At 41.9% G+C, this 14,340-nt stretch overlaps 1 protein-coding gene across 1 annotated transcript; it reads left to right on the top strand.

The window, feature by feature from the left end:
* The first annotated feature begins 743 nt into the window (after positions 1-743).
* On the top strand, positions 744-13,163 carry LOC311236860 (low-density lipoprotein receptor-related protein 6-like). The gene is made up of 8 exons (XM_084324646.1): positions 744-890; positions 1,310-1,435; positions 2,262-2,369; positions 5,845-6,081; positions 7,117-7,396; positions 8,808-8,928; positions 11,069-11,167; positions 13,032-13,163. Exons 1-8 carry the CDS (start codon positions 791-793, stop codon positions 13,074-13,076), a joined length of 1,116 nt encoding a protein of 371 aa, XP_084180772.1. The 5' UTR covers positions 744-790; the 3' UTR covers positions 13,077-13,163.
* The last annotated feature ends 1,177 nt before the right edge of the window (positions 13,164-14,340 follow it).

Genomic DNA, 14,340 nt, shown 5'->3' with positions numbered 1-14,340 from the left:
AATTGAAACTAAGTTGACACTCAAAAATTTCACAAATAATTATTTGAGAAATCCAACTTACTATTTGCTTTTTAGCAGTGATTTAGCAAAATTGTGTATCAGAATTATTTGAGAGAATCCACAAGATGATATTCATTGATATATTGCCCAGCCCCATTTACCTCTATTGATCTGTTTCTCTCCTTGCTCCAATATTTAAAAGAAATTGTTGATGGACTGAAGTGTAACTTATTCAATGTTTTTATTGGTCAGTAAAGTTAAAGGGAAACGCCACCAAATTATTTGCACCATTGTTATTCCCATGGCCTTGGAAAGTCGGTCATTTGTAAACATGAGCCAATGTCATTTTGTGATCGGGTACAAAATCTGGAACTGCTCCATAGACTGTGAATGGGAGATGGATATTGTGGACCCACAGAATGTTTGTTTTCATTTTATATCCAAACTAACTTTATGAACTCGGAACATTCCCCTGGGTTTTCTAATGTCATCAGGCTTGTCATCTATAACATATTTCCGAATTAATTATCTATGGAGCAGCTCCAGACTTTATACCACACATTTGAGCTTTAGCAGTCTGGTTTTTGGGATTAGCATAGAGTTGTTCATGGTCACTAATATCTTTTAATTCTAAGATTTTGTAGTTTCCCTTTTTTAAGAGCAGTCTGTGGTCTTTTCTTGTGTCCAGGGCACCACATCCATCGCGCTGCACCCTCCATCAGGGCGTCTTTGTTTCACAACCTTCGGCGCAGTAGAGGAGACGAGTCAACCTCAGGTGGACTGCGCCTACATGGATGGGCGTAACCGGGTGGTGCTATGGAGGAAAGCTACCATGCCCGCCTCCCTAGTCTTCTCTAACAATGGCACTACCCTCTACTGGGCTGATATAGGTGGGTTGTTACTGTGCTGATGTATGCTTGGTACTACCCTCTACTGGTTTAATATAGGTGTTGTTACTACCCTCTACTGTGCTGATGTATGCTTGGTACTACTGTATGGTTGGTACTGTGCTGATATAGGTATGGTTGGTACTACTCTACTGGGCTGATATATGGTTTGTACTACTCTACTGGGCTCATATAGGTGACTATGTGTGCACAAACATTATTGTTCACACATGCTAGTTCATACATGCTAGATGCTGTCTGGCCACCTGCATTTGTAATGCCCCCTTGCCAGCAACTTTAATGGCATACAGTGGGGAACAGTCCCATCAGCATAAACTGTGCACGAACCTGGCCACTAGGGGTCACCTCAGAGCAGCAAATACACCTTTGTTGATTGGCCTGGCTTGTTTTGTCTGCTTTAGGTGCAGGAGTGATCAGCTCCATCGGAGTGGATGGTTCTGGATATAAACAGTTCAAGGCCGGGTCGGGTCTGCTGTTGTCCTTCACATGCACTGAGAATATGCTGCTCTGGGTCACCATCGACAGAGGTATGAATGCACACACGCATACTAAGTCCATGCCAAATCTGTTCACATACAAACTCATCTCTAGCATAAATGTCGAGGTATCGTTTTCTCACACAAACACCCCACCATCAATGCTGTCATTGTCCCTTTCAGCCAGTAGATGGCATTGCAAAGACAATGCAGGGTAGTTGGCAGCATCAGACACCACTTTGATTTTCAAACATCCTCCACTGCTGCCATATCAAAACAAATACTATCTCTAGAATTAATATCAAAACAAATGCTCTATATAATTAATATCAAAACAAATACTATAGAATTTGCCATCTGCTGTCTGATTAAAACCATGTCCTATTGAATTATTCCCACCATGTGGTATTGCATTATTCCCACGGAGTACTCATAAAAGAGACATCCTGTAGTTTTACAACCTAAAAGTTTATTTCGGTTTACTTAAATTGAAGGTTTCCATGGTTGTTGTGTTGAGCAAGTTTCATGCGCAGCATTAAAAGCAGGCATCACATCCATTCAAAACCCATTATTAAATTAACTAATCACATTTCCTCAATTCCTGTAAAACTTTGTTTCTGGAGATGCGTTTTCATCACCAACTAAATTAACATCTTAACTTTGAAATGGGAATTGATCATGTGATATTCTCTCACTACTGAACGTGTATTAGTACACCAGGCCTGCTCAGGGCTTCAGACACCAGACCTGCTCAGGGTTTCAGCAGTGTGAGGAGATTACAGTTGGGCAGAAATCTCAATTTTGCCAAAAAATTACTTGGGCAATTATCGTATGAGGCTAACTATATGTAAGCTTGATCTTTACCTTCTGTCTACAGATGTGACCAGTCTCTGGATCAGCGACAGTTTCCAGCCCAAACAACTGTGGTTCGAGGTCAAAACTAATATTGTAGCAATGAGAGCATACAGCAAGAACAGTCAGAAAGGTAGGTGTGTGTGCACCTAAAACAAGACGAGCCTGAAAGGTGTGTTGATAACTTTGGAATGTAGGCAGACGGGTTTGTTTGGGGTCAATTTGCTGTCAAAAAGACTAGCCAGTTTGCTGAACCATGTCGAATGCGCACTTTGTAGACTCGACCTTTATTAATGACATTTATGTAGTTGAGTCTAGGATGGCAATAACTAACCGACAACTAATCTATTAATAAAATAGTTGGCCACTGTTTAATAAAATAACTTTTTTGTATTCAAGTGTTCGGGTCCTTTCAAACAGACTTGCTTTAACAAATGCAGACCTCTGCAACAGGTCCTGCATTATAATTATGTATAGAGTGCTTTTTGTTTTATAGTCATTTAGCTGACTCTTTTATCCAAAGCGACTTACAAGTTCTGTACGTCTTTCTTTTTGGTTTTTAATAAAATGCTGGAAATTGAACTTCACTTCTTTTTAGCCCACTAATCAAAGTATATAAAGAACACCACTGTGTTCCTGACTCAAAGCTTTACTCTACTAACTTACCTGCCACTAAATATTTACTCATTATGAAAGACTCTTGATCCTTTAAAGGAAAACTCCAACATTTTGGGAAATTAGCTTATTTAACATCTTCCCTGGAGTTAGACAAGAAGATGCATACCTTTTTCGTCTCTGTGCGTGCATTTAGCTTTGGGAACAGTCGCTCCGTTAGCGTAGCTTAGCTTCATCACTGGAAGTGGGGGAGGGGGGGGGAACAATAGCCTGACGTTCCCTTACAGTGTATACAGTCACCAAATACACTCCAAATACAACTCCAAAACGTTCATGTAAACATGTTGTGACCTGTGTATTTACCATGTGGAGAAATAAAAAATAATTGAATTAGACAATTACGTTTTCTATTTCATATTTGCTTAGAAAATGTAATTGTCTAATTCAATTTTTTATTTCTCCACGTGGTAAATACACAGGTCACAACATGTTTACATGAACGTTTTGGAGTGTATTTGGTGACTGTATACACTGTAAGGGAACATCAGGCTATTGTCTCCCCCACTTCCAGTGATGAAGCTAAGCTACGCTAACGGAGCGACTGTTCCCAAAGCTAAATGCATGCACGGAGACAAAAAAGGTATGCATCTTCTTGTTTAACTCCAGGGAAGATGTTAAATAAGCTAATTTCCCAAAATGTTGGAATTTTCCTTTAAATTAACCTGACATAAGGTTATCCTACCAACCTATTGATTAAAATAATGGAATGAATGCTTTATTAATGGCAAATAATTAATCTAATAATTTTCTAATGGAGGTAGCTATGTCCTGTGTTGTGACCTACCACAGCTGAACGTATACAGGGGGAACAGGGCTGGTCAGTGTAGTCTGTCTCTGGTCTGAGAAGGCCTACTGAGGGTTTGATGTGGCTGAATGATGCCTGTAGTAGAGGGATGGAGCTTGGCACGCTGTGAACGACCAGCCTCTGTTTAGTCTCCTGTACTAGACAAGAGACCAGGTGAATGGAGCGCACAGAGACTCGCAACCTCTCTCATGCATGCACAGTATGGTGCATTCAGATTCAATGTCTTCTCTTTGAATTTCTTATAAACTCTTCCTCACATGTGCATGCAATACACAGATTGCATTATTCAATCGTCTCCAACACACGCACCCAAACTTATATCTCACATATGCACATGTAACTGAGGTCTGTGAGTATATCCAGTCACGATGGACTTTGTGTGTTGTGAAGTGACTGTGGCACGTAGCGGTACTGCAAGTAAACTCACTCTCCTTAAAAGGCATCCAGACCCATTACTTAGAAGTGAATTCACCTCTTGGTATAGTAGTCTGCGATGTCACCCGCGGTGCGGGAGACCAGGGTTCGACTCTCACTCAGGGCATGTCCAATGAGACCGGTTTCACACACATGGGTTTCTTTTGAAAGCAGTCCACTGAGTGCTGCATTGTGCCGTGGTCTAGAATAGCAGAACCTGTTCAACAGCCACACTGTCTGTAGGACGCAGGCTAAGCTACCACACTACACTGATCTTAGGTCACATTCTGGACTATCTGCTGTGGTTTGCTGGAACAATGTCAAAACTGCCTGGTGGTACAAATTTAACTAGCTTGCGTGGGGCAATTATTTAGCTAGCTTGCATGGGGCAGTTATTTTGCTTGCTTGCATTGGGAAAATATTTGGCTAGCTTACATGGGGGAAATTAGAGTTGGCAATCATATTGGGTCACTATTATAATTTTGGCATCAATAAGGGTGACCTAAAAAAAAAAATCTTAGTCTTTGATTAATTGGTTGTGCTTTTTGAAGTCGGGAACACTGCCTACCTAATGTACTGCCCAGTTTGTAAAACGTGTCTCGTTTGGCATCCCAACTAAAAATGACTAATGATTTATACCAGGTATACCTGTTGTATACCACTATCGCATAGGACCTGAGGCAGCAAGGTTCTGAGGGCTCTGTTCATAGTGGAGCTACGTCACCATGACGTAGGGAGGAATACGACCAGCCTTCTCTGGCCTTTGTAGTGCTCCCTTTTTTTTAGGTGATTAAGGTTCATCTTTTTTATTAACTTCAAAATATCGTTTTTTTTACAGTGGCTATATCATGGATAACTAATGGTAAAAACCATACCTTTGCATGGATCCATGACGGTATACAGTATACCTTCATATTCAGTATTCCTCCCAGCACCAGGTGACGATATTTGCTTCTGTAACGGATGGAGGAAGGGGCCAAATGTAATCAAAGACTAACCTGATGGAAAGATGGACGTTGCTATGGGCAGCAGTGGCCTAAGGGTTGGAGAAGCGGGTCTGACTGGAAGGTTGTTGGTTCAACCCCCCCAAACAGGCCAGAACGAGTCTGGGTGGGAAAGTGAATGAATAACTCGGCCCTTGAGCAAGGCACTTAAACGCCCAAACAGTGTTGACTGTGGTTGTAGCAGAGGGCTCCCAGGTGTGAATGTGTGGAACTCTGTGTGGAGCATGGCATTGCAGAAACGGAGCATCCATGCTCAGAACCTACGTTGGGTAAATGAAGGTTTAAAAATTGCACCATGCTTGTAAATGCAGGGGGGGCGACAGCGGCTCAGGAGGTAGAGCAGTCATATAGTAATCGGAAGGTTCCTGGTTAGATCCTGGCTCCTCCCAGCAACGGGTCTGAAGTATCCTTGAGCAAAACACTTAACTTCTAACTGCTACCGATGAGCAGGTTGGCATCTTGCATGGTTGCCTGTGCCATCGGTGTGTGTGAATGTGAGGCAAAATTTTTTTAAAAGCACTATATAAATTCAGTCCATTTACCATATGGCTCTATATTCAAATTTAGTGTCAACATGTGCCTTTATAACTTATAGTTGGCAAGCATCAGTAGAGCAGCCAAGGTTAAAGCAGCCACGGTGAATATCATACTTTTGTATTGTTTAATTTATTGAAATGTTCATGCTATAATAAAGCTTTTCTCTCCTCCAGGATCCAGTAGCTGCACGGCCAGGAACGGGCACTGTGAGCAGCTCTGTCTGCCCTATCCCAACGGACGCACCTGTAAATGTGGGCGGGACTTCCACCCTGTCAATGTCACTTCCTGTGCCCCTTCCCCTCAGTGCCCGGCAGGCAGCAAAGCATGCTGGGACGGTAGCAGGTGCCTCCCCAGCGCCAAGTTCTGTGACGGACATTTTGACTGTCTGGACCACTCTGATGAACAGGAATGTGAGTTCAACTCTACAAGCACACACTTTATTAGTTATTTAGAAAATAACCTAGAAAATAATATTGGGTAATGATTACCCCTCAAACTACCCACCCCTCTCTCAAACAAACATGCATTACACACCATATTTGGACTTTGCATCGTTTTCCTAGAGGTCGCTGTTTGACGTAGGGACATATTTCTAGCTGCTCCCATCTCTCCGACCTTTGCTGCAGCTATAAGAAAGTTAATGGACTATTAATAAATCGCTCCTAGCTTTGTCTGTGGTTCATGCAGGCTGTGGTCCTGAAAATAAGGCCTTCTAATACATTTCTCTCTAAAGCAGGGGATTTAGAATTTTGAAGTGGCTGTTTAAATCGCTAGCCAAAAATAGCTTGACATTGCAGATGGGGACACCAGCATCAGTGCAGATTCTCTGCAACATCTGGTCATTTAGGGTTAGCAATTTAACTTTTTTAAATTGAAACATTAAAGGTGCTATAGATGAGATTTGTATGTAGAGTAATCATTTAATAAAAAAAATAGTAGTAGTAATAATGATACATCCAGAGCTTTTAGAAATGTATGGAATAAAATTATTGCTTTTCCCCAAAAATATTGTTTAATGCGGGTCCAAATGTATACATGTGTCCACTCCCTACTTCCATTTCCCCATGTGGAATGCACCCGATTGGATAAATGACATGCTGTATCAATGACAAAATTACATAAATTCTTGCCATAGGTGGGGCGGAAAAGGCCACCGGTGCTTGTAAAAATGACAAACGTGTGCGATTATAGATCAGAAACTAAAAAGCATTCTAAACTTTTCATTCACTTAAATATAGTCCTGGTGTCCTGGGAGCTCTGAATGTCTAGACCTTTTTTCTAAGGACCTTGACTGAAGGTCACAGCTCACTGGCCACTCCTCCATTTAGGCTCCATCACTATCCATACAGTTGCATCAGGAGTGTTGGTCTCGTCTGTTCCTAGTATTAATGACATCAGTAATTAGAATTACTGAGATTGCTGCTAACATTTCTTTGACCCTCTAGGTTCCTACACAAACACGGCCTCGGTCGGCGCTAAATTCAAATCCCCCTCTCGGGATTCTGGTCCGTCGGTTCTGAGAGACTCTGCGTCGTGTGACTGCAGTGGCCACGGCAACTGTGTCACGGAAGGCAAAGTGACCCGCTGCCAGTGTACGACAGGATACACAGGACGGTTTTGTCAGGATGGGGCGGGGCCACAGGGAAGCCACACCCCCGTCATCCTGGGCATCCTCTGCCTCATCGCTGGATTGGTGGCCGCCGGCTTCTTCATTATCAGGAGGAGGTAAACAATAGGCTGGAAAGCATGTTTTCTTTTCTTTGAATTTTTTGCTAAAACCAGCAGCTCTATAGCTCGCTCTGTTGGTTGTTTGGTGTCTCGACCGCCACCGTTCTTCACTTGTTGGCAAAGTTGGAACTTCACAAATAACAAAACAATGCGGTTTATTTTTCACATAATATTAATCTCACACTCATCCAAAAACATTTTTCCCACATTCATTTAGTTTGAATATGGCCTCCAGTGATGTCGTCAGGCACATTGAATGCTTGTGTTGTGTTAGTTCCAGCACTATGAAATGATGTAGATAAAAAAAAATAGCAGTACCTTGTAGGAGTGTAAAGGTATCCGTACCGAACAGTTTGTGTGTACCTTACGGAACGGCTGTGTAGTACACCAAACTAATGCAACGGTATGTTAACCACTAACGACCGCCCACCAGGGTGACCATTTCTCAAACTGAAAATCATGTATTTTTTTTAAATACAGAAAAGGGTCACTAAAGTGCTATCTGTTGCAGCTGCACTGTTCTCCATAAAAATAGCATATTTGGATAAGTTTGACTATATCTCAAACAGAAAATCATGTATTTTTTTTTAAATACAGAAAAGGATCACCAAGTTACCATTTCTCAAAAAATAAAAATAAATACAGAAAATAAGCACTTGTTCACTCAGTGGACATTTCTAGCTCAATGTGAGGTCTGCTGCTGGCTAATAATACGGTCTATACGTGGGGAGATGTTTGACAAGGCAACACGCATGTCATCCTCGAGGCTCAACTTGGCCCTATATTTTGTTTTCAGAGCTGTCATGGATGAAAAGCCAGCTTCACACATATGTGGTGCTGAATGGTATCAACAACTGCTGCATCATGAGATACTTGGTACTCAGCACCACACTCTGAAACTAGTTTCGATGAGTTCTTCCAAGAGTTTGGATGGAGATGTGTCAGGAAGCTTTGGATAAAAAAAAACTTTACAGACTACATTGAGACAGTAATTTGGTGATCCTTTTCTGTGTTTTATTAAATAATGAATTTCAGATTTTGAGAAATGATCGAACTTATCCAAATATGGTATTTTCATGGAAAACAGTGCAGCTGCAACAGATAATGATAATTTTCTGTAATTTAAAAAGAATTAAAAATAAAAATAATATCTTGAGGCACCCCTGGCGGCACCCTAGGGTGCCGCGGCACCCCTGTTGAGAACCGCTGCCTTGCAGTACATTCCGATACAATACAAAGGACATTGTCTCTTGTGTTGGCTTGACTGTTGATGACTAGAACCCTAACCTCTAAATGTATTTTTGCTTTGTATCTGAACATACTATTGTGATTTGGTTGCGTGATAAATTAACCAGTTCCTGAGAAGCACCATAACACAGCCTGAATCCCCCTGTACCACATCCTGCAGGAGGAAAGGGGCAGACAGAAACAAAGACATGAAGGAGACCCTGATGAGCAGCATGGACGACCGGACGGTCTACATGGAGTCATTCTCTAATGATCTCTATGAATCTGAGGAGGAGGAAGAGGTACGTCTCGTGACACACACGCATACACAGCATGGAGGACAGTCTATGCTAAATACTACATGCTATTTTCAGTATGTGATCAGTTAGTATGCAAATAATCTTTGCATGCATACGATAAGCTCCAACATTTGAAATATGGAGGGGATAGTTGCTCCACAATTCCTTGCACTAGGTAATTTTCAGTGCAATTTCGGTTCTAGGTCGGCAAATATTTCCCCCAAAAAATATAAATGGCAAAATCATATTGACCGTTTTGGCTCCAGTGTAATGTCTGATTGTAGTGTATATAGCAAATGTATATAGGTCTCGACACGAATGCATTTTCTGAAACACTTGTTATAATTGCAGGAGGATATGTATATAGAGAAATTGGGCAAAGTATAGAATAGAAATCCTTTAAAAATCCCAAGGGAAATTCTGCACAGATCGCAGGGTGGACAGGGCAACTAGTCATGTCAGGGGGGGCGGAGCCAGAGACTAGCCGGGGCCAGTGTCAAACAGGTTTAGCTCATTAGCCCTGTCCATGTCTCCATCGACTCCTCCCCCCGCTGGTTTAATGCTGGTTATGGTCTGCATTCCAGTCCAAACTGATTTAATATAAAAAAATAAAATCTTGAGTTTGCCCTCTAACTTCCTCTAATTGTCTTTGGCCTCTCTGAGGTTGGTTTTCAGAAGCCCCTGAACTCTTTTGACCTCCTCTCTGTTACCTGTGTTGAAAGCCCTCTTTTCATTCAGTATGGCTTTGATGTCCTTAGTGACCCATGGCTTGTTAGGGTAGCAGGTAACAGTCCTTGACATTGGAGTCCACACAAGTGTATAGTCTGTGATGCATCAGTGAGCCCATCAATGTCCTCTCCATGGGGCTCAGAGTGCCTGCCAGTCTGTGACCTCAAAACAGCCCTGTAGAGACTCTTGGGCCTCCTCCGACCACCTTCTCAGCCCAGCTGTGGTAGTGGTGAGGAGCTGTACGCCTCCTTGATGTTGGCATACAGCAGGTCCAGGGTTTTGTTTCCCTGGTGTGGCAGCTGACATACTGTGTGAAATTTGGTAGCGATTTGTCCAGTTTTACATGGTTGAAATCCCCTGAGATGAGGATTAGAGCCTTCGGGTGTTTAGTTTGGAGACGTGCAATAGCGCCGTGGATGACGTCACACGGGGCAGTCGGGTTTGCCGAGGGGGTGTGTAAACCACCATCATAACGTGGGGGATCACCAGGGGAAATAATATGGTCAGAGTCCAACAGCTAACATCTCTATATCCGGGTCAGTGTCCCTCTTTGATTGTTATATGACCAGGATTACACAATCTCTTAATAAAGCAAGCATACAGTCCAGGAATATCTGCGTGTAACCATGTCTCAAGTGTTACTATTCACGTATGAAAGGCTTCTCTAAAGTGTCATTGTCAAGTTAAAACATATAAAAAGGTAAGAACTAATGTAAAAGCTAGATGTGTTTCAATTTTGAGAGTTAAATTGTGGAATAGTCTTAGTGACGGGTTGAAGTTGTGTACCTCTCAGGGGTTTAAAAGGCCCTGAAGGATAAAATAATTCAGGAGTACATTTTTCTTTCTTATATTAAAGTATATTTCGTAAAGGATAGGCAAAAATAAGCATGTGCTTCAGCCTATTCCTTGTTTCGGTCATTGAGTTTGGATTTTGTGTGAGCTTACTTTGAATATGTACATTTGGGGCAGCGGTGGCCTAATGGTTAGAGAAGCTGGTTTGTGACCGGAAGGTCGCCGGTTCGATCCCCGGGACCGGCAGGAAAAGAAGTGCCCTTGAGCAAGGCACCTAACCCCCAACTGCTCCAGTGGAATTGCTCAATGGCCAATGGTGTCAGACTGTGGTTGTACTGGACAACTCCCAGGTATGAATGGAACTGTGATGTGAAGCAGGGCGTAGCTGAAAAGAAGCATCTGTGCTCAGCGAACCTACCCTGGGTAAATAAAGGTTAAACAAAATGTACATTTGTGATTTTTCTTTTTGAAAGTCCACATGTGTGTTTTGATTTTATCTGTAAACAAAGACCGAAAATAAAACTATTCATCATCATCATCAAGTTCTTGACCATCAGACCAGATATTCCAAGTCAACAGCTCAGATTTTAATGGAAAATCCCTGTGATCTGTTCTCTTGCAGTTGAAACGGCCAAAGAAAGAGTCTTTCCCTAAGGACCAGTTGAAACGGCCAAACAAAGAGTCTTTCCCTAATGACCTCTATGAACCTAACGATGAAGAGGTATGTCTATGTAGACCGCCCTGTCCTCCATACAGAGTATCTCCGGGAGATGTTGTTTGTTTGGCTGCCACAGTGAACGTTATCCCTTTCAACACTGCATCGGAGCAGAGTGGTAACGTTACAGACTAGCATGCTATGTATCTTGGCTTTGCGAACTACAGTAAAAGGAGTTTCACTAGCATGCTAGTGGCTAGCTCTAGTAACGTTACAATCGCAAAGAGGGTCTATGACCGTAGCGTGCATGCTTTAAAACGATGAGCGTAGACTGTAAACATAACTAAGCTTAGACTGTAAAAAAAAAAAAAAAGGGGGGCTCTTGTCCTCTCTTACAGTAACGTTAACTGGCTGAGTTAGTGTTGGTCTGTTTGCACTGTTGGATCAGGAGGATCGAATGGGATCAGTAGCAGCAGGGCTGCTGTGGCATCGATCAGCTGAACTAATCATTAAATGCAACGCAGGACTATGGCAGGTGTCTGAGAAACGAGGGGAGAGGGTACTAAAATGACTGAATAAGATGGAGAAATGTGTGTCGGCAAAGATGAAGATGCACCTCAGACTCCACCCCTTACAAAGAGTTACAGAAAACAAAGCATGCATGGGGGAAATACTAGCGGTAAGAGGCGACACTCAAGCGGTAGCTGTTTACAAATATATATATTTCATATATGTGCAAGAGGAGCATAAACATTAATTTGAGGAATTCCTAAAAAAAGAGTTGGATGAGGAGACAAACGTATCAGGAGAACAAAGATGAATACAGTCTCATTAGAATCGGAACAAGCATGTGGAAAAGACTTATCGAGAGACAAAAAGAGAAACTGCTTTAAAGTAGCTATAAATTGATTAGTCTACTCTAAACAATCTGAAATGTTGGCTATTTTCATGAATTGAAAGTTTACTTATCAAAAGATTGACACACGCATTACACCCAGTTTCAGCTTTTTCTTCCTTAGTGGAGGTTATTCCATGACAACATGTGAGGCAGTACTTCACTCAGTCAGAAAGAAGATTTTTTATTTATTTTTTTTAATGTTATCCTCTGTAAAAAAAGTCAGTGACATTTCTTCAAAACTGGCCAAGTGACGGCTCTGAGCTCTCTGATCTGGCCTGATCATAACTGCAGTAATGGCCAGCTGTCAATCACTCTGTAATTATCCAATCAAAGTAGGGTAGGCGGGCTAGTGAGACTTTGCGCACAAGACTGATTGGCGTTCACGCCGTGCCACACAAATTTTTTCCGTAGCCTCTTCGCAAACATAGGCTATGGAGAAATCACGCGGCTCGTTCTGTCCAGGAGCCTGGAGAGAGGCTGAAAACCCGCAGTTCTTGCCAGACTGTTTGGAGCTGAATCCCGGATCCGAGAAGACCCCCAAAACATGGAGGTCCCGAAAAATGAAGTCAGAAAAACGTTTTTAATTTTTTTATATATATTTTTTCATAAAAATATCTTCTTGGATGAAGTTTGTTTTTCAGTCCGATTTCGGGGAAAGTAGTCTGTTCGGCCCGGGAAGGTCGCAGTGTGGTTCGTTGACTTTGTGGTCAACATGAGTGGGTGGGTGGTGATGGCAGTGGAGCAGGAGGGGTGGTGATGTGCGAATGAGGAGCCTGACACCTGGGAGGAATGGGGGTGTTGCAGCCTTGGGGATGTTTTAAAAATATAATTTCATTTGTGCTTCACCAAAAAATTTGGTCAGCAGCCGCTCTACTTTTATCTCTGGCCCTGTGAGTAGCTACCAACTACCTTTTTTTATATATTGCTGGCCCTATTCCACAGTTTCAAAGGACAACTTCCCAGATGGCTCTGTGTAACTGACCATGTGATGGGTCAGGTTATCTAATTGCAGCTTCTCTTTTCTCCTCCCAGGATCAGGTGTTTTCTGAAGACTCTCCACCAAAGCCGCCCCTCTAGGCCCAGCAGATCCTGTAGTGTTTATCATAAGAAATGAACTGTAACCCTTCTACCTCCATCAACTTCGATACATGATATAGACTGTACTTCCTGTTTTCCTGAACTTTAATAAATGACTTGTCATGAAATTAAGCTGCCTATATATATTTTATTTATGCATTTGCTGCTGGAACAATGTAAATGTACCCGTTTTAGCCAGCCAATTTTCAACTGCAGTCCCCTGAGCAAGATGCTTCTAGAAACTATAAAGTAGATCTTTGTTAATGTAGATAACTGCAAGGAGTTGGTAATAACAGCAGCCTACATGTCTTTTGAGTGGTTGTAAATTTCAACAGATGTTGAAAGACCATCGGTGGGCCGAAAACGGCCCGCCAGCAATAATATCTGGCTAGTCAGATTATTTTGAGTTTTTTGTGTATATATATATTGGACAGACTATAGGCTAGGCTATATTTAAGGTATAATGGCCAAACAGAAACTATACTTTGTTTTATCCTTTAATAACAGGTAAGCTATAGGCAGCGAGTTGCAATGTAGCGCTTGCTCAACATGAATAAAGTCTGGACAGCGCCTGGTGCTGAAATAGCAAACTAGTTCAGGAAGTCATTCAAATTGTATCTCTACTTATATATGTGAACAGTAATGATGCCATTATTAAACTGATGTCAAATCAGAGCAAAAAGGTAAAATCCGCTTCAAGAAGAAGTGCTACATTAGGTATATAAGAATTACAATGAGACATTCATTAACTAAATTTTAAATACAATTTGGCTTTTAACCCTCTAAAGCCGGGCACATGTTTTGCAAAACATAAAATTTAGATGAGTCTTCACAAACTGATCCAAAGATATTTAGTGTCTCTCCGTCGCCCACTGGCTATCTGACGGTGCACGGAAGTAAAGCATAGAATCTTGAAATATGTAGATTGGTTGTTGCATCTTATCATGTCTGTCACTATAGCCAATGGAAATGCAAGAAATGGTCACGTGGACTGGGAGGAATTTTCGTTTCTCAATAGTCCAGTTCGCTCCACAGAACGGGTCGCCAGATACACTGGTTGCCAGGGCATGTGCGCACATAGAGCCCAAAGGGTGCTCGAGCACCTGCCCTTTTGTGCCTAATAAAAAAAGTGCCCTTTTTATGCAGCTTTATTAAAAAAAAATTACTGTATGTACAAATATGCTAATAACCAATAATGAACAATAGTCGACTCATGAAGTCTAAACTATTTGAAGCACTCATCACTTCCCAGTGCAATACCTGC

Source organism: Notolepis coatsorum, assembly GCF_963971535.1.
Source record: "Notolepis coatsorum genome assembly, chromosome: 11".
Lineage (NCBI taxonomy): Eukaryota > Metazoa > Chordata > Actinopteri > Aulopiformes > Paralepididae > Notolepis > Notolepis coatsorum.
The sequence above is the reverse complement of the archived record's forward strand: the minus strand, read 5'-3'. Positions and strand labels throughout refer to the sequence as shown.